Below are 26,846 nucleotides of genomic sequence, written 5' to 3'. Positions count from 1 at the left end.
TGAAAGAAATCAGTATTTAGAAAAATATGTTTATTTTAGTGCCAGGAATGTTTAGATTCCTGCACGTGTATTCCAAATACCATTTTCAAGCACTTTATAAATCGCTGCCATTGTTTTCTTCAAATCTGCAAGGTAGAGCACCAGAGAGAGCAGGAACAAGAGACAGAGAATCTTCTTCAGTTACTCACCACAATGGAACCCGGCAGAGGCCAAAGCCATGAGGCAGGAACTCCACTCTAGTCACCCAAGTAGATGGTAGGGGCCCTGGTAATTGGGCCAACTTCTGCTGCTGTGCTAGCTGCATTAGCTGGGGGCTATTGGGAAGTGGAGAAGCAGGGCCTCAAACCACAATTCCCATATGAGATGCTGGTATCCCAGGCAGCAGCTTCACCTGCTGTGCCAACAGGCTGCCCCCAACCATGAATTCTTTAATCAGCAAAGATGAGTTTGGGGAATGAAAGAGATATCCAGACATTCAACCAGAAATGAATCCTCAGAGACACTGTGGCCAGCAGAACTTCCTTGAAACAGTGGGTCAAACACATCCGTGTAACAGAAAAGCAACACAAAAGAGGGGGTCTCCCAACACGGGATGAAAGGCAGTACAACAGCAAGTGTCAAAGGGGAAAGGCACTGAAAGAAGAGTGAACTAAGGAGAAAGTGCTGATATTTCACAGAAGGGTAGAAGGAAGGATTTGGAATATTTTCACAAAAAAGAAATGTTGTCGAGGAGGCAGATGTGTTGACCTTGATTTGCACATTACACAGGGTTTCCATGTATTCCAACATCTCACGCTGGTTCCAGTGTTTGCCATAGCAGTGTAGACATGCATTGGGACTCCCTTTTCCCACACTGGAGGGCCTATTTTCAAGTGTTGGCCCAATTGTCAATTTCAGATTACTATGGATGCAGACCCTGGGAGCCAGCAGGGGACACATCAAGTACTTGGATCCTTGCCATAAACGGGGATCCATTGAGTCCAATGCTCCTAGCTCCTGCCCAACATAACTCTGGTTGTTGGCCTCTATCTGGGGAAGAAGACAAAGGATGAGAAACCTCTGTCTCTCTGTATTTACTTCTAGCCACATTATAAAATAAGAAAAATAACAAAGGTGGTAAGTTTTTACTTCAAAAGTTACATGGTATCCCATGAATATGTACAGTTTCTATAGGTCAATGCAAACAGAATGTCAAGGGACCATTGTAATGGGTTTGCAAACCACTAAGGAAGCCAGCATCCCATGTTAGAGTGCAGTGAGGCCCAGCTCCCCTGCTTGTCATCCAGTTCCCGGTTCACGGGCCTGGAAACAAGCCCAGGATGGCCCAAGGGCTTGCACACCTGCCACCAGCAAGCAGACCTGGGTTGAGTTCCTGGCTCCAACTTCAGCGTTGCACAGCCACAGTTATTCTATACACGTGGGCTCTGTTGCAAAGCCACAGTTATGCTGTACACGTAGGCTCTGAGCTATGCCACGAAAACCTCTCTATATATCTGTCCCTCTCTGTATCACTCTGCCTGCAAAATGAGAAAATATTTTTACAAGTCAACAAATGGAACTATATCAGATAGATTTCATCCTTCTCAGAGCATTGTTAAGTGCATGGTGTCTGAGGCGTAAATTAGCCCATGGGTGTTTTTTCCACAGTGTGAGGTGAAACAAGGGGGATTCCATAGCATACCTTACACTTGGGTGGCAAGAGAGACTGCACAGATATTTAAAGGAGAAAGAGCAATGTGCAGGAACAGAACTTGGATGTGCACAAAGGGATACAATGTTCCAGAGCTTATTACAGAGTTAGCAAACGGAGAAAGTTCTAGAAAGGTTAGCAGTCTCCCAAAGGGATCTAAAAGAGGCTGCGAAGCACCAGAAGCCCAGACAGAGGCCCCGGGAGCTCGGAGTGCATCGCCGAGCGAGGCCGAGCACCGCGACCGGGTGGGTGGCGAAGGAGCGTCCGGGCGTGGGAGGGCCCCTCCCGGCCACCGTCACGCGGGGAGCAACGGCTACTCCTGGGTGGGGGAGGGGCTGGCGGCGGCACGGCGGCCATCTTGAGCCAGGGGCCCGCACTGCTGAGGCCGGGGCTCACGGAAGGAGGCCCCGCGGGCAGGGCAGAGCGCGCTGGGCAGGGCGACTGGGACCCGCCCCCGCAGGGTCCCGAGAGCCAGAGGCAGAGGCAGTGTGAGGAGCGCGGCGGTGCCCGCCCCGCCAGGCCTCGCGCCCGCCTGCCCGGCGGCCAGCACGCGCCCCAGCCCGGCCAGCCGACCAGGCCGCGGCCCTGCGCGGCGGCGCCATGCGGCTCACCCTCGAGGCCGGGCCGCAGCTCACCTTCCACATCGACATTGACCCCGGCCAGACGGTGAGGGCCCTCAAGGAGAAAATTGAAGCCGAGCAGGGCAGAGATGCCTTTCCGGTAGCGGGGCAGCAGCTCCTTTATGCGGGCCGCGTCCTCCCGGACGACGCTGTGCTCAGAGACTGTCAGATCCACGAGCACCACGCGGTGACGGTCCTGGTGGCCAGACCCGAGGCGGCGACCACAGCAGCACCGGCCACGGCCACGGCCACGGCCACGGCCACAGCTGGGCAGTCCCATCCTGCCACCGCGGCATCGGCTGGTGCTGGGGCCCCAGCGCGCGGCCCTGCCTTGCCCGCCGCGCCTGCCACCTCGCGTGCCACACCTGCACCTGCCTCCGTGTCAGCATCCAGTACAGCGTCGGCTCAGCCTGCTCCTGCTGGCGCACCTGCATCACCTCAAGCGGCAGGGCAGCAGGCAGGCCCGCCAGGGGCTCCAAGCCCCACACCAGATGATGCCATCGCGGGACCCTCCTCTCGGGCCCAGCCGTCTGAGCAGGCAGCAAGGGCGCTGCTGACACGTCCGGCTTCTGAGCAAATGGTCGCCGAGATCGTGTCCATGGGCTACGAACGGGAGCAGGTCCTTGCAGCCCTGAGAGCCAGCTTCAACAACCCTCACAGAGCCGTGGAGTATCTTTTAATGGGACTCCCCGGAGACAGGGCAAGTGCGGTCGAGGTCGAGCCCCCTCAAGCCGGGAGCAGCGGAGCTGGTCGGTCTTCAGCGGTGGAGGCAGATGAAGGGGCTGCGACATCGGGTTCTGGAGGACACCCCCTGGATGTTTTACGGAATTTACCAGAGTTTGAAGAGTTGAGACGAATCATTCAGCACTTCCCATCTTTGCTTCCAGGAGTGCTACAACGCTTATGTCCACAGGATCCTCAATTGGAAGATCAACTTAGACAGTACCAAGAGTACTTGGTTCATATGCTAACTACCGAGGAGGAGGAAGATGGCAGTGAAGGAGGAGGAGGAGGTGAAGGAGTTGACAATGCAGAAACTGCAGAAACAGTAAGAGAAGATGACAGCTACATTGAAGTAACACCTCAGGAACAGGCAGCTATAGAGAGGTTAAAGGCATTGGGCTTTCCTGAAGGCCTTGTGATACAAGCATACTTTGCTTGTGAGAAGAATGAGATCTTAGCTGCCAGTTTGTTATCCGACCTGGCTATGGAGGAGGACTGAAAGGGACTCTCCTGTGGCTCACATTTCATGCCATTTGTTAATGCTGACTTTGTCTCCTACCGCGTCTTGGATGACTTGGCCTTAGGTTCACCATACTTGGCATCAGAACTAGATGTTGGGGCAGGGGCGGGAGTCACACGTTGCAGGGTGGGGAGAGATACCCTGCCTGGCTGCTTCAACCAGCAGGTGCCTCAAATCCACACAGTGTGCAGAGTAGGCTGCCACCCACCAGCAGCCATTGCAGGTCCTCATTTCTCCTGTGAAGCACCAAGTCACTTGTAGGTTTCTCCCTTTGCAGTGGACTCCATCCACAATTGTAGTTTTCGTTTTTTCTTTGAAACAACTTCAACTTTTCCTAGGTTTCCTTTCTGTGTTCTACTATCCTATCATTACTTCTTTCTGTCTTGGATACAAAACTAAGTCATTTTGCTGGGAATCTGTTTTCAGTGCACTCCATCCAGAGTACGCCCAGAGTAATGTAATGCCCTTCTTTCTATTTCTTTAATTCACATTGGTTTTGGAAACAGTGTCTCCTCCATAGAAATGTTTGTAAAAAATTTATTTATATATTTGAATGTCAGACTTACAGAGAAGCAGAGGCTGAGAGAGAGAGAAATAGATTTCTTCCATCTGTTCAGCCATATGGGGAGTAAAATTTTGGCTCGATGACCTCTCTCTCCCTCTGCCTCTCTATAACTGTAGTTTTCAAATAAATAATCTTAAAAAATACCTCTGTCATTGGAATGTATGCGATCCATGTCTAATGTGATTGGAGTAACTATAGCTGGAAAGGCAGAGTGATGTTGCTGTTCTCTTTGATTTTCTTTTTTGTTAGAAGAAAAATGACACGTGTCAAATATCTGTGTACATTATACTTTTATTGCAATAAAGCTTTGAAAATATTTTATTCATTTACTTGAGAGTTAGAATTACAGATAGAGAGTGGGAGAGGGGCGGTGCTGTGGTGCAGTGGGTTAATGCCCTGGCCTGAAATGCCAGCATCCCATATGGGTGCCAGTTCCAGTCCCGGCTGCTCCACTTCCAATCCAGCTCTCTGCTATGGCCTGGGAAAGCAATAGAAGAAGGCCCAAATCCTTCGGCTCTTGAACCCATGTTGGAGACCCAGAAGAAGTTTCTGACTCCTGGCTTCGGATCAATGCAGTTCCAGCCGTTGCAGCCAATTGGGGAGTGAACCAGAGCATGGAAGACCTCTCTCTCTCTCTCCCTCCCTCCCTCCCTCCCTCCCTCCTTTTTCGGTATAACTCTTTCAAATAAACAAATAAATCTTCTTTTAAAAAAAAACAGGGAGAGTGGGAGAGACAGGAGTAGGTCTTCCACCCAGTGGTTTCTCTCCAATGGCCACAGTGTCAGGAGCTGACCCTATGTGAAACCAAGAACCAGAAGCTTCCTCTGGGTCTCCCACACGGTGCAGGGGCCCACACATTGGGCCATCTTCACTGCTTTCCCAGGCCATCAGCAGAGGGCCTGTTGGAAGAGGAGCAGCTGGGACATGAAACAGGGCCCTCATGGCATTCTGGCACAGCAGGTGGAGGCACAGCCTGCAGTGCCTTCAGGACGGGCCCCACACTAAAGTTTTAAAGCCACACTTGCATGTTTGCTGTGGACGTGTCCCGCTGAGAATTGATGACTGTTGAGGCCCGTGCACAAGAGCAGCGTCCCCTTCCCCTCTCTATTGCCTTTCTTGGGCAGAAATTGGTCGTAAGTGAGAGACCTGCCCAGTTAGAACCCACTGAGTGGTGAGCCAGCTCAGAATTCAGACGAGTATTTCAAATCTCCTTTCTGGTATTTGTAAATGCAGCGCTTTCTTAGAGAAGAATCTGTTACTACTGAGACCACCTGTAAATATTACTGTCAACAAGAGTAGGCTGTGGTATGGCACTTGTTTTGGGGACTAGCTTACTTCACTAGGTAGAACAGATTCAAGTTGCATCCATTTGGTGTCAAATGACAGGATTTCATTTTATACTGCTGTGTACTATTCAATAGTGTACATATACCATAATGTCTTTGTCCAGACTTCAGTTAATGGACAGACATCTGGGTTGATTCCCTCTCTTAGCTAGTGTGAATTGAGCTGCAGTAAACATGTGGGTACAGCTAACACTTGGATATGCTGATTCCATTTCCCTTGGGTAAATTCCCAGGAGTGGGATGTTTGGGTCATCTGGTAGGTCTACATTTAGAATTCTGAAGTATCTCCATGCTGTCTTCCACAGCAGCTGTACCAATTTACACTCCCACCAACCGTGGGTTGGGAACCTTTTCCCACATCCTAGCCAACGATTGTGGTTTGTTGACTTCCTTATGAAAGACATTCTAACGCGGGTGAGGTGAAACTTCACTGTGGATTTGATGTGCATGTGCCTGACAGCTTGTGATACTCAACATTTTTTCATGTGTCCATTGGCCATTTGAATTTCCTCTTTTGCAAATGCTTGTTCAAGTAATGTGCCCATCTCTTAACTGGATTGTGTGTTTTCATGTTGTTGAATTTCTTGAAATTTTTGGATTCTGGTAAAGTTGCTTCATTGAAACATGCCTGTGGGGAGCAACCCGGACTAGACTAAGTTACTGGAATTAAGACTTATTCTATGCATCTGCTCTCCCACAATATGGCGCTGGGAGAGGAGGAAACAGCTTCTACACAGCTGCCTCCAGTTCAACCAATAAACTGTAGGACCTGCTCCTGATTGGAGGAGAGCAGCGTACTCGGCGTGTGGGTAGCCAAGTTGGGATTGGTGGAAGAGGACTATAAAGGAGGAGAGAGACAACATGCACCAGGAACATCTGAGGGAACACTTGTGCAGCCCCCGAGAGAGCCGGCCAGCGGTGTGCCGCTCCCCCGTGGAAGTGGGGAAAGTGGCCAGGGGGAACCGCCCTTCCACGGAGGTGGAAGGGACGGTAGCCAACCCAGGAAGAACCAGCAGCAAACCCGGGGAGGGCCGAGCAGACAAAAGAACAGCGCAGGGTCCTGTGTCGTTCCTCCATGAAGAGGGGGAGCGACATAATGGTGCCGTGACTCGGATAGGAAACTTAGGAGGGAAGAAACGGGAAGAAGTGGGAAAATACCGGAGAGAGAGACTAGCAAAGAGCCTAGGGAAAAGCCGGACGGAAAAGGTGCCGGAAGAAGCTATCAAAAGCCTAGGCATAGACTCAGATACGGACTACGGGGGGAAGCTGGGAGAAATCTCTAAGGTCGAAAGCGAAAGTGAAAGCTAGAACAAACAGACTCGGATACGGACTGTGGGGAGAAGCCAGGAGAAATGAGGGAGGAATATTGTTGGAAGAAAACTTAGGGAAACATACCGGGTAGAGAAAAATGTTAGGGAAATTGAAGCTGCGGGGGCAGGCCGAGGCGGAAACATAAGCCAGCTTGGAATTCTTTAAGTCAGCCCGGGGAGCAAAAGGCGAAAATCTGGAACCAGAGGCAGAGACGTTGGCCGCCAGGTTGGAATCCGTCAGATTAGCCCAGGGAGCAAAGGACGGGAAGCTAGACCGAAAGGCGCAGACGCGTGAGCTAGGTTGAATTCGCCAGGTTAGCCCGGGGAACTTAGATTGAATACCAGTGGCGGAAACGTGAGCTGGGGCTGTGTGACTCGCGGAGGCTGCCGCGCGCAGAGAGAGCGTGCGGGGCACAAGTAGATAGGGAACGCGGGGCTGGCACGAAGGCCGTGGTGTGGGCGCGAAGGGCGTGGAGACCGCGGAGTGCGCAAAGCCGAGCCGCACAGAGCCAGGAGCCCGCCATAGGGTGGGCGCCGGGAGGCCGGGCAGATGAGAGAAGCGCGGGCTGAAGCAGCGCAGAGCCGGGAACCCGCCACGGGGCGAGGCACCGAGATGCAGCCTCGGGGCAGGTGCCGAGAAGCCGTGGGGATAAGAGAAACGAAGTTTAGAAGTAAAATGAGAGAAATAGGAATGCTGGCAGATAGAAGTAAAATGGGAGAGATAGGAATGCCTGGAGATAGAGAAATAGAGAAAAATAAGGCCTCCCCTCAACATGGCAATGAGAGAGCTTGGATTCGGTCTGCCTGATTAGGGAGGTGGTGAGCACCTGCGGGCGGCTAGCAGCTTATGCGCCGCAGGTCACCGAAGACAGGCACGAATTAACATCAATAAGTCTCCCCACAATACCACAATGAGAAGGCTTGGATTCAGTCTGCCTGATTAGTAAGGCGATAAGCACCAGCAGGCAGCTCGACCAGAGTATGAGCTGCAGGTTACCGAAGATAGGCACGAATCAACACCAATAAGTCTCCCCACAATACGGCAATGAGAAGGCTTGGATTCGGTTTGCCTGATTGATAGGGCTTGTAAGCACCTGCAGGCAGTTCTAGCAGAGCAGAGCATGCGCTGCAGGGCACCAAACTCAGGCACGCATCAGCGCCTAAAAACCTCCTCACAACATGGCGAAGAGAGGACCCGGATTCGGTTTGCCTGATTGGTAGGGCTTGTAAGCACCTGTGGGCAACTCCAGCAAGCAGAGCAGAGTGTGTGCCACGGGGCACCAAAGACAGGTGCGTATCAACGCCAAAAAATAAAAAGAAAGGGGGATCTGTGGGGAGCAACCCGGACTAGACTAAGTTACTGGAATTAAGACTTATTCTATGCATCTGCTCTCCCACAATATGGCGCTGAGAAGGGAGAAACAGCTTCTACACAGCTGCCTCCAGTTCAACCAATAAACTGTAGGACCTGCTCCTGATTGGAGGAGAGCAGCGTACTCGGCGTGTGGGTAGCCAAGTTGGGATTGGTGGAAGAGGACTATAAAGGAGGAGAGAGACAACATGCACCAGGAACATCTGAGGGAACACCTGTGCAGCCCCCGAGAGAGCCGGCCAGCGGTGTGCTGCTCCCCTGTGGAAGTGGGGAAAGTGGCCAGGGGGAACCGCCCTTCCATGGAGGTGGAAGGGACGGTAGCCAACCCGGGAAGAACCAGCAGCAAACCCGGGGAGGGCCGAGCAGACAAAAGAACAGCGCAGGGTCCTGTGTCGTTCCTCCATGAAGAGGGGGAGCGACACATGCCAAAGATTGAAATTAGAAGACAAAACTACAGATTTTCTAAATAAATCACAGGAAGGAGTTTCAGAGTTAAGACTTGAGAAAGACTTCTTAGATGTTAAACTTCAAGCAACATCCAACAATTTTCAAAGGAATCATTTGAACTAGGAAATTTGCTGTGCCTGTTCTGCAAAAACCCATCACGGATCAAATAAGCAAGGACTGGCAATAGACTGGCCAATTTATGTGCAAACCACTCATGTAACAAAAGGACTCAGTCATAGAATGTATGAGAATATTTTGGAAACCCACGTCACAAGGCAACAAATAGAAGAATTCAGGGGCAGGCACTTGGAGCATTAGTTTAGGCTGCTCTAGCAATGTCAGTCCCACATGGACATAAATGATTCAAGTCCAGGCTTCACTGCAAATCTAGATCCATAGTAATGCACACCTGGGATGCACAGGTGATGGGTCAATATGTCTGTCCCTACCACAAACTTGTGAGGTGGGAATGCAGCTATGAGATGCTCTTTAGCCAGGCCAGCCATGGTCTGTGGGCTCTGAAGGAGTGAATTGTGGATGCAAGATGTGTCTGTCCCTGTCTCCTGCCTCAAGTACACCAACATGGGATCCATGGACTGAGTTCCTGGTTCCTGACTTCTGTGACACAGCCCTACCTGTTAACCAGGGTTTGGGGATGCATATGTAAGAAGAGAAAACTCTGTCTGTCTCTTCTTGCTGTCTCTGCACATATTAAAATAAAAAATAATAAAGGTGGTTAGTTTATATTTAAAAATTTATATGGAGGCCAGTCCTGTGGCGTAGCAGGTTTACCTGCCACCTGTGGTGCCAGCATCCCATATTGGCAATGATTAGGGTCCCAGCTGCTCCACTTCCAATCCAGCTCTCTGCTATGCCCTGGGAAAGCAGTGGAACATGGCCCATGTCCTTGGGCACCTGCATCTGCATGTGAGACCTGGAAGAAGCTCCTAACTCATGGCTTCTGATCAGCACAGTTTTGGCCATTGCCGCCAATTGGAGAGTGGAGCAGAGGACAGAGGATCTCTCTCTCTCTCTCTCTCTCTCTCTCCTTACTCTGCCTCTGCCTCTCCTTCTCTATGTAGCTCTGACTTTCAAATAAATAAATAAAAAGTTACATGGTATCCCATGAATATGTACAGTTTCTATAGGTCAATGCAAACAGAATATCAAGGGACTATTGTAGTGGGTTTGCAAACCACTAAGGAAGCCAGCATCCCATGTTAGAGTGCAGTGAGGCCCAGCTCCCCTGCTTGTCATCCAGTTCCCGGTTCACGGGCCTGGAAACAAGCCCAGGATGGCCCAAGGGCTTGCACACCTGCCACCAGCAAACAGTCCTGGGTTGAGTTCCTGGCTCCAACTTCAGCCTTGCATAGCCACAGTTATGCTGTACACGTAGGCTCTGAGCTATGCCACGGAGACCTCTCTATATATCTGTCCCTCTCTGTATCACTCTACCTGCAAAATGAGAAAATATTTTTACAAGTCAACAAATGGAACTATATCAGATAGATTTCATCCTTCTCAGAGCATTGTTAAGAGCATGGTGTCTGAGGCATAAATGAGCCCATGGGTGTTTTTTCCACAGTGTGAGGTGAAACAAGGGGGATTCCATAGCATACCTTACACTTGGGTGGCAAGAGAGACTGCGCAGATATTTAAAGGAGAAAGAGCAATGTGCAGGAACAGAACTTGGATGTGCACAAAGGGATACAATGTTCCAGAGCTTATTACAGAGTTAGCAAACGGAGAAAGTTCTAGAAAGGTTAGCAGTCCCCCAAAGGGATCTAAAAGAGGCTGCGAAGCACCAGAAGCCCAGACAGAGGCCCCGGGAGCTCGGAGTGCATCGCCGAGCGAGGCCGAGCACCGCGACCGGGTGGGTGGCGAAGGAGCGTCCGGGCGTGGGAGGGCCCCTCCCGGCCACCGTCACGCGGGGAGCAACGGCTACTCCTGGGTGGGGGAGGGGCTGGCGGCGGCACGGCGGCCATCTTGAGCCAGGGGCCCGCGCTGCGGAGGCCGGGGCTCACGGAAGGAGGCCCCGCGGGCAGGGCAGAGCGCGCTGGGCAGGGCGACTGGGACCCGCCCCCACAGGGTCCCGAGAGCCAGAGGCAGAGGCAGTGTGAGGAGCGCGGCGGTGCCCGCCCCGCCAGGCCTCGCGCCCGCCTGCCCGGCGGCCAGCACGCGCCCCAGCCCGGCCAGCCGACCAGGCCGCGGCCCTGCGCGGCGGCGCCATGCGGCTCACCCTCGAGGCCGGGCCGCAGCTCACCTTCCACGTCGACATTGACCCCGGCCAGACGGTGAGGGCCCTCAAGGAGAAAATTGAAGCCGAGCAGGGCAGAGATGCCTTTCCGGTAGCGGGGCAGCAGCTCCTTTATGCGGGCCGCGTCCTCCCGGACGACGCTGTGCTCAGAGACTGTCAGATCCACGAGCACCACGCTGTGACGGTCCTGGTGGCCAGGCCCGAGGCGGCGACCACAGCAGCACCAGCCACGGCCACGGCCACGGCCACAGCTGGGCAGTCCCATCCTGCCACCGCGGCATCGGCTGGTGCTGGGGCCCCAGCCCGCGGCCCTGCCTTGCCCGCCGCGCCTGCCACCTCGCGTGCCACACCTGCACCTGCCTCCGTGTCAGCATCCAGTACAGCGTCGGCTCAGCCTGCTCCTGCTGGCGCACCTGCATCACCTCAAGCGGCAGGGCAGCAGGCAGGCCCGCCAGGGGCTCCAAGCCCCACACCAGATGATGCCATCGCAGGACCCTCCTCTCGGGCCCAGCCGTCTGAGCAGGCAGCAAGGCTGACACGTCCGGCTTCCGAGCAAATGGTCGCCGAGATCGTGTCCATGGGCTACGAACGGGAGCACGTCCTTGCAGCCCTGAGAGCCAGCTTCAACAACCCTCACAGAGCCGTGGAGTATCTTTTAATGGGACTCCCCGGAGACAGGGCAAGTGCGGCCGAGGTCGAGCCCCCTCAAGCCGGGAGCAGCGGAGCTGGTCGTGAAGAAGCTGGCGGTGAATGGAGAGGAGGAGTGGACAGCGCGGGAACCGAGGAAGCATCAACAGGAGATGGCAGCTATGTGGAAGTAACACCCCAGGAATTGGCAGCTATAGAGCGGTTGAAGGCTTTGGGCTTTCCTCAGGGACTTGTGGTTGAAGCATATTTTGCTTGTGAGAAGAATGAGGAGTGGGCTGCCAATTTTCTGCTCGAGCAGGACTTGGAGGAGGACTGAAAGGGACTCTCCTGTGGCTCACATCTCCCGCTGTTCCATTCGTTACGCTGACTTTGTCTCCTACCGCGTCTTGGATGACTTGGCCTTAGGTTCACCATACTTGGCATCAGAACTAGATGTTGGGGCAGGGGCGGGAGTCACACGTTGCAGGGTGGGGAGAGATACCCTGCCTGGCTGCTTCAACCAGCAGGTGCCTCAAATCCACACAGTGTGCAGAGTAGGCTGCCACCCACCAGCAGCCATTGCAGGTCCTCATTTCTCCTGTGAAGCACCAACTAACCTTTTCTTAGTTTCCCTTCAAGTGACTGCTGTCCCTCTTCTTTATTTCTTTATTCTGACTTACATAAAACACTAAATAACTTTATTTGGGTTTCCCTGTGTTCAGTCAAGTCAGCCACAGCTGTATCCAGACTAGTTGTTGCCTTGGTTTCTATTTATGTCACATTGGTTTTGGAAACCCTCTCCACTCTCTAGACTGTAAGGTCTCTGTTTCATGGCAATACTAAGGAATGGCTTTGTGTAATTGCCAAAAATGTTACAGCATCTACAAGCAGTATTGTCAGATTATTGATGGTTATTGCTGCTTCATGTAGGTATGAAATTAAATATGTTATGAGGCCTGTTCTTTCATGTGACCTACCTGGGGTGGGTAAGGAGAGAAAGGAACCTGTTCTTCATATGAGAATATTTACTGTTATCTTAAAAGTTCTTTATTATTGAGTTGAATGTGAGTTCTTTTTTAACTGATTCAGGAGAGTAAACATGTATAGACAGTGATTTTGCTTTTAGTATTTTTTTTAAAATGAGGATGTGGCTAATATTTGTGTGCTTTATAGTTTTATTACAATAAAGTTTTAAAAACACTATTCCATGTTTTAGAATGGATGTGTGCCTTTTTTGATACAAACCCATGATAAAAGCCCATGGAGAGGGTCCTGTGCTGTGGCTCAGTGGGTTAATGCCCTGGCCTGAAGTGCCAGCATCCCGTATGGGCGCTGGTTCAAGACCCAGCTGCTCCACTTCCAATCCAGCTCTCTGCTGTGGCCTGGGAAAGCAGTGGAAGATGGCCCAAGTGCTTGGGCCCCTATACCCACATGGGAGACCAGGAAGAAGCACCTGACTCCTGGCTTCACGTAGGCACAGCTCCAACCATTGCAGCCATCTGGGGAATGAACCAGCAGATGGAAAACCTCTCTCCCCCCTCTCTGCCTCTCCTCTCTCTGTATGACTCTGACTTTCAAATAAATAAATAAATCTTTAATAAAAAAAAAAGCCCTTGGAGAAATGCAGCCTTCCCTTCCTTCTCCCTTGCAGTTTCCTCAGCAGAAATTTATTTAGGAGCAAGTCGAAAGTCAAAGGGTTGCCTGTTTAAAAACTCAATGAATGGGGCTGGTGCTGTGGCATAGTGAGTTAAGCTCCCATCTGCAGTGCTAGCATCTCATATGGGTACCGGTTCAATTTCCAGCTGCTCCACTTCTGACCTATCTCCCTGCTAATGCCCTGAAGCAGCAGCTAAAGATGGCCCAAGTGCTTGGGCTACTGCACCCACATGAGACGCAGAAGAAGATGGTTCTTGGCTTCTCCCTGGCCCAGCCCTGGCTGTTGTGACCATTTGGTGAGTAAACCAGGTGGAAGACCTCTCTCTGTACCTCTGTCTCTCTAACTCTCCCTTTGAAATAAAATAAATAAATCTTAAAAAAAAACAAGTAATGCTTATTCATTTCAGAATTTACATATGCATTTCAAACCCGGGTTTATGATATTTGTAAATGTTGTGCTTTATTAGAAAAGAATCTATTACCATTAAGTCTCCTGAGTTATTTTACTATAAACAAGAGTAGGCAGACAATACTGTGAGCCATCATTTTCACTGGTTGCAAGAGGGTTGAGATCTTTGCAAGGATTGGGAGATGTGGCTGGAAAGGACTTTGGAAAATATAAGGTGAAGAGTCATATTCCAAGAAAACTTATTATCAAAAACAATGACAACAAACTGTAGCAGTTTAGAGCTGGTGCTGGGGGGAGAAAAGCCCTGAGGAGTAGGCAGAGAAGTTCTATTTGTGGTGACCAAAATGTTAGCCAATTGAATTATGGTGCTATTTGCACACCTTTGTGAATACACTAGAAACCACTGAATTGTCACTTCTGATTTGTGAATCTAATGTGAATTATATCTCAATAATGCTGTTTCTTTGAAGAGTTTTTTTTAATGTATTTAAAAGGCAGAGTGAGAGAGAGAGAGAGAGAGAGAGAGAGAGAGAGAGATCTTCCATTCACTGGTTCATTGCCAAATGAGTATAATGGCTGTGGCTGGTCCAGGCCAGAACCAGAAACCAGGAGTTTGATCCAGGACTCTGACATGGGTCCAGGGGCCCAAGTATTCAGGCCATCTTCTGCTGCCTTCCTGCAACATTAGCAGTGAGATGGATGAGAAGTGGAGCTGCCAGGAGTGAAATTAGGACTCATTCAGGATTGGAACAACAGTGGTGGCTAACTGTTCCTGTCTCTCAAATAAAATAAAAATAATTTTAAAATTTTTATTTTAGTGCAAAATTTTCAGATTCATAATGGATTTTCATAATATGTATTTCCACAGACTTTTTAAAATATTTATATTTGTTTGTTTATTTGTTTATTTGAAAAGCAGAGCAACCGAGAGACCTTCCATATGGTATTTCATGTTCCCTGTGTCTGCAATAGGCAGGTCTGGGCCAAAGCACCCCGAGGAATCTAGGAACTCCATTCAGGTCCCCCATTTGTGTGGCAGGGATCCAAGTACTTGAGCCATCATCTGCTGTTTTTCCAGGAGCATTAGCAAGAAGATGGATTAGAAGCAAATTAGCCATGTCTCAAACCAGCACTCTGATAATGGGATATTGGTATCACAAGCAGTGGTTTTTAAGCTATTGCACCACAATACCAGCCCCTTTTTAAATCCCTCATATAAGGAATTCTGAAAATCCAACAGTTTAGTAAAAACAATCTAATTAGAAAATGAGCAGAGAATGTAAAGAGACATTTCAGCAAATGGGATACATGGATAGCAAATATGGACATGGTGACATGTTCTGCATCATTAGCTATCAAGTAAAGGCAAACATACCTGGGCCTCAGTGTTTCTTCCTGGGAAAATGCAAAGATAGGGAAAAGAGGTGTTAAGTCAGAACTGAGGAAAGCATGAGAGTAGATGGTTGGATGAAAGGAGAGCAAAGAGTAATGAAGATATGAGGCTTGGTCGATATTCTGTCTTGGGCTAGAGTTGGTTACAGCTTGACCATGTTTCTCATATCTCCCTGAATTACCAACCTGAAAATGCTAACTCATCAGCCATGGAAGAGGTCACCGGTAGAAGCCAGGGCAGCCCATGTGGTTATAGCCCCAGCCTCTATACTGTTGACTGACATAATTACGTAGGGCTAGGCTTGGCACACTTTTCCTGTAAAAAGTCAGAAATTAAATACTTTTGGGTATTCAGGCCAGATGGCCTCTTTGGCAACTACTCAACTGTGCCACTGTAGCACAAAAGCAGTCACAGATAATATGTAGATAAATGAATGTGGCTGTGTTCCCATAAAACTTCATTATTGAACACTGAAATTCAAATTGCATATAATTTTCACATGTCCCAAACTATTTTATTGTTACTTTATTAAGCACTTAAAAAATATAAATGGTATTCTTAGCTCATAGGATGTAAGGAAACATCAAGAGTTAGCAAACCAGTATAACAGTTTGCTGACCCCTGATATAGAATTTAGATGAGGAGGTTTGTAATGGAGTATGTGTACAATTGACACTTAATACTTGATTTACAATGCAGTGATATCCTTAAATCCAAAAGCTCTTTTTAAAAAATTATTTATTTATTTATTTGAAAGGGAGAGAGATGGAGAGAGGGACAGAGAGAGGATGAGGAGATTCTATCTACTGATTCACTTCACAAAGGGTCACAACAGCCAGGGTGGGCCAGGCCAACCAGGCCAAAGCCAGGAGACAGGAACTCCACGCAAATCTCCAAGGTGGTGGCAGGGGTCTAAGTACTTGGGTCATCCTCTACTGTTTTCCCAGGTGCATTAGCAGGGAACTTAGATTCATAAATTCTACTTCTAGAAACTCATCACTAGGGATCAACATTGTGGGATGACAGGTTAAGCTGCCACTTAGGATGTTGGCATCCCATATTGGAGGGCCAGTTGGAGCCCTGGCTGCTCCATTACCGACCAGGCTTCCTACAAATGTACCTGAGAAGGCAGTGGATGATGTTCCAAATACTTGGGCCCCTACCACCCACATGAAAGACCCAGTTGAAGTTCTAGGCTCCTGACTTCAGCCTAGATCATTCCCAGCTATTGCAACCATTTGGGATATGAACCAAAATCCTGTTTTATCACCAGGATATAATTATGGTTGCACACCAAAATTTGCAAGCAAATACAGTTATCCCATCCCAGACTATAACAATGATAAAAACTGGACATTTAAACATCCAATAACAGAAGAGTGGCTCAAATATCTGTAGCCATCCAAAGGACAGAGTGGAAATGCAGCCGTGTCAACAATTATTTTGTAATCTGGAGAGAAAGTAAAAGTGGCCAAATATTCACTGCCGCGAGCGTCTCGGGGAGTCTGGCCAGCAGACTCAACCCAGGGCCCGCGAGGACGGTTTCTCGGGCGAGAAAAGAACGAACGGCGCTTATCGGTCTTCAGTAGACTTTTTATTAGAGAAAGTAGACGTGACAGAGGTAGAGAGGGAGGAGGAAAGGAGAGGAGAGAGAGAAGAGCTTCCGCCTTACACCCGCGGCTTATATACAAAATGTGACCAATCAGAAGCAAGCTAGAGTCCATCCGGTCTCTGTTCACGTGAAGGGCACGCGTCCTTCGGCCAATCAGGTGAGGTGTCACGCAGCAGGCAGGCAGGCAGACTCACTACGGGGGTCCTGGCGCCATCTTGTTTACTGCGACCTTGATCCCTCCACCTCTGGAGAGCCCTGCCCGTTGGAAAGTCCCCGGTCAAAACTGAAACTAAAAACCTCTGCCTAGCAATGCCGCCATAGACTATTCCCCAACATCTCCCCCTTCTTTATTTTAAATTGGTGGCGTGGAAACGTGTCTGTCTTAGGCGACCAGGAACGCAATACCGCCATACCTGTCATGGGGTCGGGGGGGGGGAACATGCCCCTCCGCCCTGTCTTAGGTTGCTCGGCATGCCTCCCAGAACTTACCCGTCTTTGACTACTGTTCCAACATGCTAAGCCACACTCCAGCTTGGGGGTTAGTCATGGGGTATTGTTTGTGCATCACTAACATGGCTTGTTTAACCACCAGCTGCGTTTGCCTATGGCGGCGTATAATGGAGATCAGGAGGCGAAGTAGCCCAGAACCAAACAAGAGTACCACAATAAACAGGGCCCCGATGGCCACCCATTCTTTAACCGTGTTCCAGGATTTGCTGAACTGGGACCCTAGGGTCGCAAAGGGCGACCATATAGTTGTACCAGAAGGAGAGGTTTTCCTTAACCGTAATATATCACGTCGCAGCTTATCTAACAGCAGAGTGAAATTGCTATTCCAAGCAGTATTTATCATTTTTCCTAAAGCTTTAGAGTCATTGGCTAAATGAGAAAATTCTGCTGCTTTAAAGGGAGTAACACAAGTGGACACGGGTTGAAGTAAGCATGGCATACCTGCAAGAGCCACCAATAAGTCCAGCTCTTCCTGCATAACATCTACACGCTGATTTAGCATTCGGAGGCCGGTATAGAGGTGTAGGTCCATTTCTTGTTGATGTTCCAGCAACGCAGCCGTGTCCTTAGTAATGTTATCCAGTGTGGATAGGGTGGAAGCCTGAGAGACTGCCATACCGCACCGGCTGACAAGGCTGCAATAATGGCTACAACAATGGCGGTGGCACCAAAGTCTCTCCAGTTGCGGAGGGCGACTGCAAAGTCCTGTTCGCGTACCAGTACCCGTACTGGGACCCAAGTTGGAATGCGAACCATGACAGCCGTGTGGTTCCCATCCCAGCAGTTAGATTTCCTGAAAAACAAGTACAATTAATGTCTTGACAAACATACCAAAGAAAAGGCGTGCTCAGGCACACAGGAGAATTGACCCTGCCTTCAGCTTTATGGGATGTGTACTTTAACGTTAGGTTAGCAGGTTGGTAGTACGAGCCGCAGAAGGTGCCGTTAGCCCAATGGAATCCTTTAAGGAAAAGTAAGGGTGTGATATCTGTACAAGCTCCAGTGTCGCTCCCCGTCTTTGTGGAGGAACGACACAGGACCCTGCGCTGTTCTTTTGTCTGCTTGGCCCTCCCCGGGTTTGCTGCTGGTTCTTCCCGGGTTGGCTACCGTCCCTTCCATGGAGGTGGAAGGGCGGTTCCCCCTGGCCACTTTCCCCACTTCCGCAGGGGAGCGGCACACCGCCGGCTGGCTCTCTCGGGGGCTGCACAGGTGTTCCCTCAGATGTTCCTGGTGCATGTTGTCTCTCTCCTCCTTTATAGTCCTCTTCCACCAATCCCAACTCTGCTACCCACACGCCGAGTACGCTGCTCTCCTCCAATCAGGAGCAGGTCCTACAGTTTATTGGTTGAACTGGAGGCAGCTGTGTAGAAGCTGTTTCTCCCTTCTCAGCGCCATATTGTGGGAGAGCAGATGCATAGAATAAGTCTTAATTCCAGTAACAGTCTAGTCCGAGTTGCTCCCCACAGATCCCCCTTTCTTTTTATTTTTGGTGTTGATACGCACCTGTCTTCGGTGCCCCGTGGCACACACTCTGCTCTGCTTGCTAGAGTTGCCCACAGGTGCTTACAAGCCATATCAATCAGGCAAACCGAATCCGGGTCCTCTCTTCGCCATGTTGTGAGGAGGTTTTTAGGCGCTGATGCGTGCCTGAGTTCGGTGCCCTGCAGCGCATGCTCTGCTCTGCTAGAACTGCCTGCAGGTGCTTACAAGCCCTAGCAATCAGGCAAACTGAATCCAAGCCTTCTCATTGCCGTCTTGTGGGGAGACTTATTGGTGTTGATAACGTGCCTGTCTTCAGTGACCTGCAGCCGCCCACAGGTGCTTATCGTCTTACTAATCAGGCAGACTGAATCCAAGCTCTCTCATTGCCGTGCGTGTTGTGGGGAGGCCTTATTTTTCTCTATTTCTCTATCTCCGGGCATTCCTATTTCTCCTATTTTACTTCTAAACTTCTGTTTCTCTTATCCCTGTGGCATCCCAGCGCCCGCCCCAAGACTGCTTCTCAGCGCCTCGCCCCGCGGAGGGTTCCCGGCTCTGCGCCGCTTCAGCCGCGCTTCTCTCATCTGCGCGGCTTCCCGGCGCCCGCCCTGCGGCGGGTTCCCGGCTCTGCGCGGCTCGGCTTCGCACGCTCCGTGGTCTCCACGGCCTTCGTGCCCGCACCACAGCCTTCGCGCTAGCCCTGCGTTCCCTATCTATTCACGCCCCGTGCTCTCTCTGCATGCGGCGGCTTCCGCGAATCACACAGCCCAGCTCACGTTTCCACCACCAGCATTCAGTCCAAGTTCCCCCTGCTAACCTGGCGAAATCCAACCTGGCCCACGTCTCCGCCTCTGGTTTTTTAGATTTTCGCCTTTTGTTCCCCGGGCTGACTTGACAATCCCAAGATAGCTTACGTCTCTGCCTCGGCCTGCCCCCACGGCTTCATCCTCCCTAACATATTTTTCTCTACCTGGTATGTTTCCCTAACTTTTCTTCCAACAATATTCCCCTCTCATTTTTCCTGGCTTCTCCCCACAGTCCGTATCCGAGTCTAAGTTTCTTCTAGGTTTCACTTTCACTTTCAACCTGCAGTCCGTATCTGAGTCTAAGTTTCTTCTTGCTTTCACTTTAAATCCTAACTTCTTTCCCACAGTCCGTATACGAGTCTATGCCTAGGCTTTCAATAGCTTCTTCTGGCACCTTTTCCGTCAGGCTTTTCCCTAGGCTCTTTGCTAGTCTCTCTCTCTGGTATTTTCCCACTTCTTCCCTCCTAGGTTTCCTATCTGAGTAACGGCACCATTATGTCGCTCCCCCTCTTCGTGGAGGAATGACACTAAACCCTGCCTAGGCTTCATATCTGAGTCACGGCACCATTATGTCGCTCCCCCTCTTCGTGGAGGAACGACACAGGACCCTGCGCTGTTCTTTTGTCTGCTTGGCCCTCCCCGGGTTTGCTGCTGGTTCTTCCCGGGTTGGCTACCGTCCCTTCCACCTCCGTGGAAGGGCGGTTCCCCCTGCCACTTTCCCCACTTCCACGGGGGAGCGGCACACCGCCGGCTGGCTCTCTCGGGGGCTGCACAGGTGTTCCTTCAGATAGATGTTCCTCTTAGATGTTCCTGGTGCATGTTGTCTCTCTCCTCCTTTATAGTCCTCTTCCACCAATCCCAACTCTGCTACCCACACGCCGAGTACGCTGCTCTCCTCCAATCAGGAGCAGGTCCTACAGTTTATTGGTTGAACTGGAGGCAGCTGTGTAGAAGCTGTTTCTCCCTTCTCAGCGCCATATTGTGGGAGAGCAGATGCATAGAATAAGTCTTAATTCCAGTAACAGTCTAGTCCAAGTTGCTCCCCACACTCCAGCAGCATTACACATAACAAATGGGTCCCACACACTACCATCCTCATCGGTTTCAAACATATTTTGGTTGGACCAAGCCTGTATGCTGTTACTGAGCGGCTGTATGTGGGTGTTATTGGAATGAGGGTTGGAACAGGTCACATTTGTAGTAGTAAAGCGGGTAATGACTGAATTATTGAGGGCTGTCCAGCCCCCGAATAATGCATGGTGAGTGAGAAAGAATCCATGACCTAACTGCACGTGAACCGTGCTAGATAAGCAAGATGAGAAAGCGGGGCGTACAGGGTTGACTGGGGATTTACAATGCTGGATGAGGTCTACAATAGGTAAAGGCTTGTTAGAAGTGCAGTGGAGACAACACAGTGGAATGCTATTAGAGGAGAAAGAGGCCACGTTGCCGGAATTATTCTGATATGAAGAGTTGGAGTGGGAAACATTCACAAAATCGCTGAGAACAAAAGGGAGTAAAACAATGCATGGTGAAGGGTGGGTGTGATTAAACCCACACTCATCCATACCGTCCTTGCTTATCTGAAAGAGATCCGGCTAGAGATAAGGTGAGATTCAGGCCAGCTTAAGCAGAGCTAGGCGAAGCTACCGGGTCAGCAGCCGGAACATTGTAGCGCTGACCAAGAGTAACATTGGCTAAGTACATTAAGGGGAGGATCTTGGAAGAGTTAGATAAAGGGAGAGGAAAAGGGAGCGCCCAAAGGAGCCCCTAGTAGGGGTTGCCCTCATCAGAGCTGCTGGTTGCGGTGGATAGGAGGATCTTCAGGAGGATGTGGTGCGTCAGCGATCTCCTCGTCCTGTTCCAGATGGTAAGCATCGTCCTTCGATGGCTTGTCTAATCTCCTTGTCCTTCTTTCCGGGGTCCACACTGGACGTGTCGCGTCCTGTGGGAGAAAACAAACTGCGCCTTGCACCCGTCGTAATATTGGGAACGGGCCTTTCCATTGATTATCCTGTGGATCCTTCCACATCACCCATTCTTTACTTGGCTTCTCAGCGGAACGTGCATGCCGTTCGGCTGGAGTGGTGCCATCCGATTTCTGATTTAAAAAATTTATGGTGTATAGGGCTGTGTTCAAGATATCTTTGGGTGAGGAGGATAATACTCCTACTACCCCTTTTTGTTTATTAATGATAAGTTTTAGATACTGATTGGTACATTCTACTATGCCTTGACCCTGTGGATTATAGGGAATTCCAGTTATATGTTGGATGCCGAATTGTATTAAGAAATCTCAAAATTTTGCAGAGGTGTAAGCGGGACCATTGTCTGTTTTAATGACTTGTGGGGTTCCCCAGGTGGCAAAACATTGTAAACAATGTTGAACGACACAAGTGGTGGATTCTTTGGCCATGGCCGAAGCCATGACCACACCTGAGTATGTGTCCACAGTGACATGAACACAATTAACTCTGCCAAATGAAAGTATGTGAGTGACGTCCATTTGCCAAATGTGACAGGGATACAATCCTCTGGGGTTAGCCCCTGTAGGTGCAGGCAGAGGAATATGTATCATGCATTGCTCACAGGTACGGACAATGTCTTTGGCCTTGGCAAGTTGAATGTTAAACCTTTTGCTGAGGGTTAGGATATTTACAGGCCATTTTTGGTGAAACTCTCTTGCTAATTCTAGGGCTGAGCATGCAAGTTGGAAGCGAGAATATTGATCGGCTAAGTGATTGCCTAAGGCTAGGGGACCAGGTAGCTGAGAATGAGTTCTAATATGCCCTATAAATAGAGGAGTGACTCGGGTGTATATAGCCTGACGAACAGCATCTAGATAAGGGAAAACAGTGGAATGGCAGGATAATATAACAGGGGACAACATTAGTTTGACAGCATTAACTACATAGGCACTGTCGGATAGGATATTAATAGGTTGTGTGTAGAGAAGCAATATTTTTGATACTATGGCTAGTTCCGCATGCTGAGGGGATGGAGACATAGTAAGTACGAAATGACATTGAGCACTGACTACCGCGGCTCCGGTGCCCCCTTTTGCACCATCAGTAAAGGCTATTGGGGCATTTGCAATAGGGTTGTTATACACCCTTTTGAAGTAATGTACAGGTACATTTTTACAGAATGAAATAAAGGGATGACTGGGATAATGATTATCAATTTCTATATTTAAGTGTGCCATCATATGAGCCCATTGCCAAACTTCCTTGCCCCATTCCCTAATTACTTGAGAGTCGAATGGTGTCACACATCAGTGTGGCACACGTCCTGAAAGTTCTAAAGCCTTGTTGGCAGTCTGTATAGCCAGGTTTCCCAATGCTTCTCCATATGGGAGTATTACTTTTGGTAAATGATTATGAGGATATATGAACAAGAGAGGCCATCCTTGCCAGAGTAGGGCATATGGGTAGTGAAACTCTATGAAAATCAAAATTTGAATTTCTTGGGCGGGGTCACAACGCTGCATGGCAGTGGTTTTGAGTCTTTGTTCGAACAAGAAGATCACCTCTTTTGCCTGAGGGGTCAATTGCCTGGGAGAATTAAGATTAGAATCCCCTTCTAGAAGTCGAAATAGAGGTTGCATCTCTTCAGTGGTTAATTTACAGTAAGGTCGTATCCAATTTAAGTGTCCACAGAGCCCTTGGAGATCATTGAGTGTTTTTATGTGTTGAAATATTAAAATCAAGAGGCATGACCTTAGTGGGGGTTACTTTTAGGCCCAAGTACTGTACAACAGTTTGAGATTAAATTTTTTCTGGAGCTATTTGTAGACCATTATTAGTGAGTTGTTTTTGCAAGGCAGTAAATGCCGCCAGAATGGTGTGGTCGTCCTGAGTGGCAAGGAGGATATCATCCATATAATGTAGCACTTTAATCTCAGGAAATTGTTGTCTTACTGGCAAGATGGCCTGTGCCACATATAATTGACATAGAGTAGGACTATTTGTCATGCCTTGTGGCAAGACTCTCCACTCATAACATTCGTTGGGGGCTGCATGATTTTCAGCGGGAATTGTAAAGGCAAAGCATCGGGTGTCTTGTGGGTGAAATGGAATGGAAAAGAAGCAATCTTTTAGGTCTATTACTAGCACTTTCCAGTTTTGAGGTATCATAGTTGGCACTGGGAGGCCTGGTTGCAGGGCTCCCATAGGCTGCATCTGCCGATTAATGGCTCTGAGATCATGAAGAAGACGGTATTTACCAGATTTCTTTTTTATTATAAAGATGGGTGTGTTCCATGGCGAGGTGGACCTCAAATGTCCTGCCTCTAATTGTTCTTTAACCAATTGTTTAACAGCAGCCAACTTAGGAGAAGGTAGGGGCCACTGCGGAATCCACACTGGGGTGTCCGTAAGCCATGTTAAGGGAATTGGCTGCTGTTCAGTGGCCCCTTTTGAAAACCCAGTCCTGACCTGTCTTTCCTTTGTTTCACTTTGACAGGCTCAACTATGCCTTGTCCATGTTTACCTAAGCCTCCTTGTTTGTATCCCATTTTGCCATCATTTGCCAGCCCACGCCAGCTTTACTGTTACCATCTGTGAGTGTGAGTCCTAATTGTACCAGTACTTCTCTCCCCCACAGCGTGATGGGGAGGTTACATACGTATGGTTGAAACTGTCTCTTATGTTGTTCTTCATCCTGCCATTCTAGGACTTCTGCGCTCCTGGGTGGCGCCTCCGTCATTCCTAATCCTACAAGTGTATTGTCTGACTCCTGCAGGGGCCAGGAGGAGGGCCAATCCTTTCGTGCATTAATGCTCACATCGGCCCCAGTATCTAATAATCCCCTAATAGTCTTTCCTTTAATTGTTAAGGCCCAAATAGGTCGATTATCCAATGTCATAGTTAAGGCCACAAGGTGAATTCCCTGCTTCCCCCTATGGTCTGCAATGGTAGGCCAATGTAGTGCTTGAGCAAGAGGCTGCCCTGGCTCGATTAGCGCAGCCTGGCTCGTGGTCTGTAAGAACACTTTTCATTTCTCTTGCAGGAAAGTCAGTCATCCTGGGACAATCTGGAGCCCTTTAAGTGAATTGGTGGCTTTGCCAATGATGAGCGCTACACCTTGCAAGGGGGCTTGTCCTGTGGTCGGCTCTACCTCCACTGCCTGCGTTCCCATTGAGGGGGTTAATATTGAGGCAGTTGTGGCTCGGAGCTTGAAACAGGATATACCTGTTGGTTGTTGTTTTCCGAGTCTTTTGCACCCACTGTTGTTTGGGGCCCCGGGGCACTGGGGCCCAGTTCCCATTTTTTGGCGACTGAGAGCATTTGTTTGTTTTTTGTTCTAAGGGATTGCCTGCTTTGTCCATTTTTGAGTAGCATTCATTGGCCCAGTGGTTTCCTTTTCCACACCTGGGGCATAGTCCTGGTTGCCGGCCCTGTGTCCTAGTTTCCCTGCAATCCTTTTTTAAGTGGCCCTCTTTGCCGCAGCTGAAACATTTACAGCTATTACCTCGTATAGTTTTTGCCATAGCCATGGCAGCATGGGCTCTGGGCGCAATATCATCCATCACATCCCAACATATTTTTATGAAAGTGGGAATGTCTTTATGTTGCCAAAGTCTGAGTGCTGTACAGCACGTTTTATTAGCTTGCTCATAGGCCAATCTCCTTAACAATGGGGCGGCTTCATCCACCGACTCAAACAAATTGCCCGCAGCTTCAAACAGACTGTTAATAAAGTCTGCATATGGTTCATTGGGACCTTGGATTATTTTCGTAAGACTGTGTTTAATTTCCCCCTTTTTTGGGACCACCTTCCAAGCCCGAAGAGCCATGTCTCGAACTTGCATCAGTACTTCGTTTGGGCACCACGCTTGCGCGTCCTCTGTGTCAAAGGCTCCATTCCCAGTTAACATATCTGTGGGGAGCAACTCGGACTAGACTAAGTTACTGGAATTAAGACTTATTCTATGCATCTGCTTTCCCACAATATGGCGCTGAGAAGGGAAACAGCTTCTACACAGCTGCCTCCAGTTCAACCAATAAACTGTGGGACCTGCTCCTGATTGGAGGAGAGCAGCGTACTCGGCGTGTGGGTAGCAGAGTTGGGATTGGTGGAAGAGGACTATAAAGGAGGAGAGAGACGGCATGCACCAGGAACATCTAAGGGGAACATCTAAGAGGAACACCTGTGCAGCCCCCAAGAGAGCCGGCCGGCGGTGTGCCGCTCCCCCGCGGAAGTGGGGAATGTGGCAGGGGGAACCGCCCTTCCACGGAGGTGGAGGGGACGGTAGCCAACCTGGGAAGGACCAGCAGCCAACCCGGGAAGAACCAGCAGCAAACCCGGGGAGGGCCGAGCAGACAAAAGAACAGCGCAGGGTCCTGTGTCGTTCCTCCGCGAAGAGGGGGAGTGACATAATGGTGCCGTGACTCGGATATGAAGCCTAGGCAGGGCTTAGTGTCGTTCCTCCACGAAGAGGGGGAGCGACACATATCCTCATTCCAAGCGGGTTGCCTGTTGGCCCTATTGGCCAGTGCCTGTTTTTTTGCTAGCTCCCCATAAGCTGCGGCCCATAGAAGAGAGTCACCCCCTGACAAAACTGCCTTGACTATGTTTCTCCAATCTTCCACTATAAGGCCTCCCGATCCCATGCCTTCAACGACTGCCTTAGTAAAATTTGCATGGGTCCCATAAAGTTGTACTGCTTGCTGCAATTCCTTAAGAAGTTTAAAGTCCACCGGTGTCCAACCTCTATTGCCCTGTTGATCTATGAATACCGGGAATATCTGTTGTGGTTTATAGAATTGTGACCAATCCGGAATCGGCCCTCAGTGGGATTGGATTCCCCTGCCGACAGGGCTGTCTCGCTCCTCCTCCTCTGGGTCAACGGGAGTCATGGCCCTTCCCTTTTCCTTCACTGCCGTCCTCCCCGAACCGAGTACAACGGGGCTCCACTGTGGGGCACTGCTAGCAAGGCAGCAACAGTGGGGAGAATCCTCAGGGTAAGGTGGGACGGAAGGCAGCGGAGGATAAAGTGGTGGGGAGATATCAGAGGGAGGGATGCTCTTCTTACTTGGCATCCCTCCACCAGCGCCACTTTCCTCCTCCAAATCTTTGCTGCTGCTATCCTTGGAATCCTTGCCTATCTTTTCTAAAATTTTTAAACCTTCATCCAGCAATTGCCCTATGGTTTCTGAGTCTGTAGCCAAAGCGTTATCAACCAAGTACCACATTCGTAAGACCGTTTCTTCAACTTTAGCGGCATGCAGTTCCCTTCCTACCGTGCGCCAGTTCTCCCTTGATAAATCCCCTCCTTCTATGAACCACGGCAAAACTTTCACCACTGCTCTGGTGAAAGAGCAGACAGTTGCAGCTTTGCCGGGCGTCCCTGTCGCTCTCAACAATCGGTTGAAGAGCAGCCGCATTTTGGCAACTGAGGGTGTATTTCCCATGGTTGCAACCTGATTTGCTTACTCAAAACCGCGGTGGTCCTAGGCTTTATCCCCTAGATTTCCGTATATGTACGTTTTAAGTTTTCTTA

The 26,846-nt window shown here is 49.8% G+C and overlaps 1 protein-coding gene and 1 pseudogene across 1 annotated transcript; both read left to right on the top strand.

Moving 5' to 3' along the window:
- The first annotated feature begins 2,188 nt into the window (after window positions 1-2,188).
- Window positions 2,189-3,663, top strand: LOC138847644 (UV excision repair protein RAD23 homolog B pseudogene; annotated as a pseudogene).
- Window positions 3,664-10,741: 7,078 nt separating this feature from the next.
- On the top strand, window positions 10,742-11,941 carry LOC103351827 (UV excision repair protein RAD23 homolog B). Its single transcript, XM_051827060.2, has one exon. It carries the CDS (start codon window positions 10,822-10,824, stop codon window positions 11,812-11,814), a length of 993 nt encoding a protein of 330 aa, XP_051683020.2. The 5' UTR covers window positions 10,742-10,821; the 3' UTR covers window positions 11,815-11,941.
- Window positions 11,942-26,846: the final 14,905 nt, after the last annotated feature.

The sequence above is a fragment of the Oryctolagus cuniculus genome, chromosome X (assembly GCF_964237555.1).
Source record: "Oryctolagus cuniculus chromosome X, mOryCun1.1, whole genome shotgun sequence".
In the NCBI taxonomy this organism is placed as follows: Eukaryota; Metazoa; Chordata; class Mammalia; order Lagomorpha; family Leporidae; genus Oryctolagus; species Oryctolagus cuniculus.
This window is presented reverse-complemented; position numbering and strand designations above follow the sequence as displayed.

Bases quoted from the DNA above. Each gene is read 5' to 3' on its own strand.
- LOC103351827 (XM_051827060.2), top strand. From the start codon at position 10,822: ATGCGGCTCACCCTCGAGGCCGGGCCGCAGCTCACCTTCCACGTCGAC.